Here is a 3,400-nt window from a genome sequence, read left to right as displayed (position 1 = left end):
ACAAAATAATGTTCTTTTTAGCAGCATCATATGACCCCTTTTTAATGTATTAAGCCACATTAAACGTAATGATAATCTAAAAATGTGCTTCATGTGGTAACATCTATATTTTATTATACTATAATTTTATTTAAAAAATGTTAACATTATAAATATATTAGATTACACCAAACAAACGACATTTTTATGGGTAAGAACAGGTAGAAATAACTCTTTAACATAACTGCACGTTACCACTTTTTTACAGTGGGAGGTAAAAGCTTAACGTAAAACTTTGCGCTTTGCGTTCATATTCTGGGCTCTTCTGCAGAGTTTGTCTTTTAATATCACTGTATCAATGCATAAGTGTCCCTTATTTTGGACAAAATTAAGAAGAAATTATGCCCATTGCCCTGTATTTTTGCAGTAACGCTAAATACAGTGCCCTTCCGACAGTCCACATCACACAGACACCTACGTGATCAAAACAAGCATCTGGGTGGTCGCTGTCCACCCTAACTCCCACTCAGCGCTGACCCTGCCCTCATCTTCATAGCTTTATATATTGATGAATAGACCGTACGAGAACGTGTTTTAGAGAAACAGTATGTTTGTATTTACCTTTTGCGAAACAGGATGAGCGTTCAATTAATACACACACACACTGATTGTTTTCTTAGCATTTTTCAGGATTTAAACACTTTGGCATGGCAACTGGATGGCAATTACAAATGTCTTCATTCACATAATCATTCACATTAAGATCCTCGGTTACATTTGCTGCTGAACTAATAGTAAAGAGGAAGGGATGATCGTGTTTACTCACGCTGCTGCCGTCGGAATTGAGGAGCCTATACAGCGATGTAGATGCCATTATACAAATCTTAGCGCTAATAGGATATAAGTATGAATTTAGAAAGAAAACCTACCTCTTTACTGTCTGCCATCATCTTCGTCCTCAGGAGAGGGCCAATCAACAGCCAGTTCAAAGACGAGCAGCCAATAGCATTTGTTAACACAACAAGTGTAACCCCTCTCTCCCAGGTCCTCACCTCGTTCTCACTCTGAGTGGGTCTCAAACCCGGGTCTCCGGCATGGGAGGCGGACGCACTAACAAGCAGACTAAAGACTACAGCCTCTAGTGTCAGTCGCTAGTGTGTCTCTTGAGATCAGGGGAGTGAGGTTTACCTGCACAGCACCTACCGCTGGCCTCCGTTACACTCACCCCCCCTAAACCTCACTCCCATCCGGGTCACGGCACCAATGTAACCCCTCTCTCCCAGGTCCTCACCGCCACACCTCGTTCTCACTCCAAGTGGGTCTCGAACCCGGGTCTCCGGCATGGGAGGCGGACGCACTAACAAGTTACATTACACTAGCATATGTTGGGGCCCCGCCCCCTGACTGTCAAAATTTCCTGTGCGAAGAGTTCAGCTCACGCGTGTTGATGTGAATACACACAATCATATTTTTTGTGCTCGAGTTTGGAATTTGCCATTTCTTCAGGTTTACATTTTACGTGCGAGCGGTCACTGTGTGCACAGTACTGTAATCCGCTTGCGCTGTTTTGTCCAGCTTTTAATGTCATACATATGAACTGATTGATTTGGACCTTTAAAAGGATGCATTGAAACCATAGACTATATAGACTACATAGACTAAACCATAAACATGGACGTAGTGTCCGTGACGTCACCCGTAGATTTCCGAAGAGTGTTTTTGAAGCTCAAAAGTGGGAGGAGGCGGCCGTCGCCATCTTGGTAGCACGTCACTCCCAGATAATCGAAAATGGGCAAAGAGGCGGGAGCAGGTTGCTGAAGCCACGCCCACCTAGCTCGCCGGTGGTGACAGCAGCAGTAATCCACCTGTCACTCAAGTGGCCACGCCCTTAATTATGCAGAACTTTAAGGCTTAATATAATTTAAACGGATGAGTTATAAAAAAAATTCACCCCCTCACAGTTGTCATGAAGGGCAAAATTAAAATTCTGCTGTAAAGTTGGGCATTAACTATGGGATCGACTCCCTTTTGCAGCCAGCCTCTAGCGGCCAGTTGATGAATTACAGTTTAAACCACTTCCTTGTTGGCTTCACGAGAGAGAGCGGGAGGTTGCCGCTTGATTGAAACAAACGAGTCCACATTGTGTGTGCGTGCGTGTGTTTGTACTCCAGAGCTTCATTATTACAGTGGTCTGCCGAGGTTTTAAATAAGAGGGCTTTGCCATGTTCAGAGCTATTTTGGTTTAAATAGTGGCTCACTAATGGCAGATGCTGTGTCTGTAGAGAAAAGGGCCTGGACTGGAGACACACTCCCTCACTCTCTCTCTCCAGTCTGATAACCAATCTGGCAATAACCTATCCTTTCTAACACACCCTGTGATTTAAACCATGGTAGGAGCAACACAAGCTTGCACACACACAACCTGTGTTTTATGAGGACTCACCATAGACATGTTGACTGTATATCCTCTAACCATAACTCTACCCCTAAAGACCCTCCCAGAATACTTTTTGTGTTTTTACATTTTTTTTTTAAAAAGTAAGATTTATAAGCTGCCTTCCCAAACTAGGCCAAAATGTTGGGAACGTGGGGAATGCACCCCCCATGTACTGTTTTTACAAAATATAATGCAGGTTTTGGTAAATAATGTCAGATTTTGCACTTCTACAGTATGTTCACATTTGTCACATAGGCGCACACACACAAGCAAGTAATTATTCTCACATATGTATGTGTCTGCAGGTTCTCATATGCAGGATCCACTTCACCTTAAGGATGTAAGAAATTTAAAGAGATACAAATGGCATACTAAAGAAAAGTGTGTACCTTTTTTCTTAGTAGAAAATACCATCAGATATTTAGCTAAGACACAAACAAACAAACAAATCTTTTTAATTTTGTGTAAAATGGCTTAAGATTTGGCAGTCCAATAAAATACTGAGTCAAGAAATAGATTCATAAACTAAAAATGTTGTAAAACGTTCCCCTTAATGTTTACAGTTACTGTACTAATTGATGTAACAGTTATGATAATATCAGAATGATTTGCGATCATTTATGGCCTGCGACTTCCAAATTGTGCAGAAGGAAGAAAAAGAACAAGGACAAAAAGAGAAAACGAGATGATGAAGACAAGCTGGATATCGTTGGTACGTATGCTGTCACTTTGTCCATGGAGGTATAAAAGATAGACAGACAGATAGATAGATAGATAGACAGACGGATAGATAGATAGATAGATAGAAAGACAGACAGATAGATGATAGATAGACAGATGATAGAAAGACAGACAGACAGACAGATAGATAGAAAGACAGACAGATAGATAGATAGAAAGACAGATAGATGATAGAAAGACAGACAGATAGAAAGAGACAGACAGACAGATAGAAAGAGACAGACAGACAGATAGAAAGACAGA

At 41.2% G+C, this 3,400-nt stretch overlaps 1 protein-coding gene across 1 annotated transcript in view; it reads left to right on the top strand.

Moving 5' to 3' along the window:
- Positions 1-3,004: 3,004 nt before the first annotated feature.
- LOC107554393 (protein FRG1-like) overlaps positions 3,005-3,400 on the top strand; it is a 6,434-nt gene continuing 6,038 nt past the window's right edge. The window contains exon 1 of the mRNA XM_016236882.1: positions 3,005-3,128. Coding sequence (XP_016092368.1) covers positions 3,020-3,128 — 109 coding nt within the window. The 5' untranslated portion in view covers positions 3,005-3,019. The remainder of the gene's footprint in view (positions 3,129-3,400) is intronic.

Source organism: Sinocyclocheilus grahami, unplaced genomic scaffold (assembly GCF_001515645.1).
Source record: "Sinocyclocheilus grahami isolate Dianchi unplaced genomic scaffold, SAMN03320097.WGS_v1.1 scaffold500.1, whole genome shotgun sequence".
In the NCBI taxonomy this organism is placed as follows: domain Eukaryota; kingdom Metazoa; phylum Chordata; class Actinopteri; order Cypriniformes; family Cyprinidae; genus Sinocyclocheilus; species Sinocyclocheilus grahami.
Note: the sequence above shows the minus strand (reverse complement) of the source record. Positions and strands in the feature narration are given on the sequence as shown.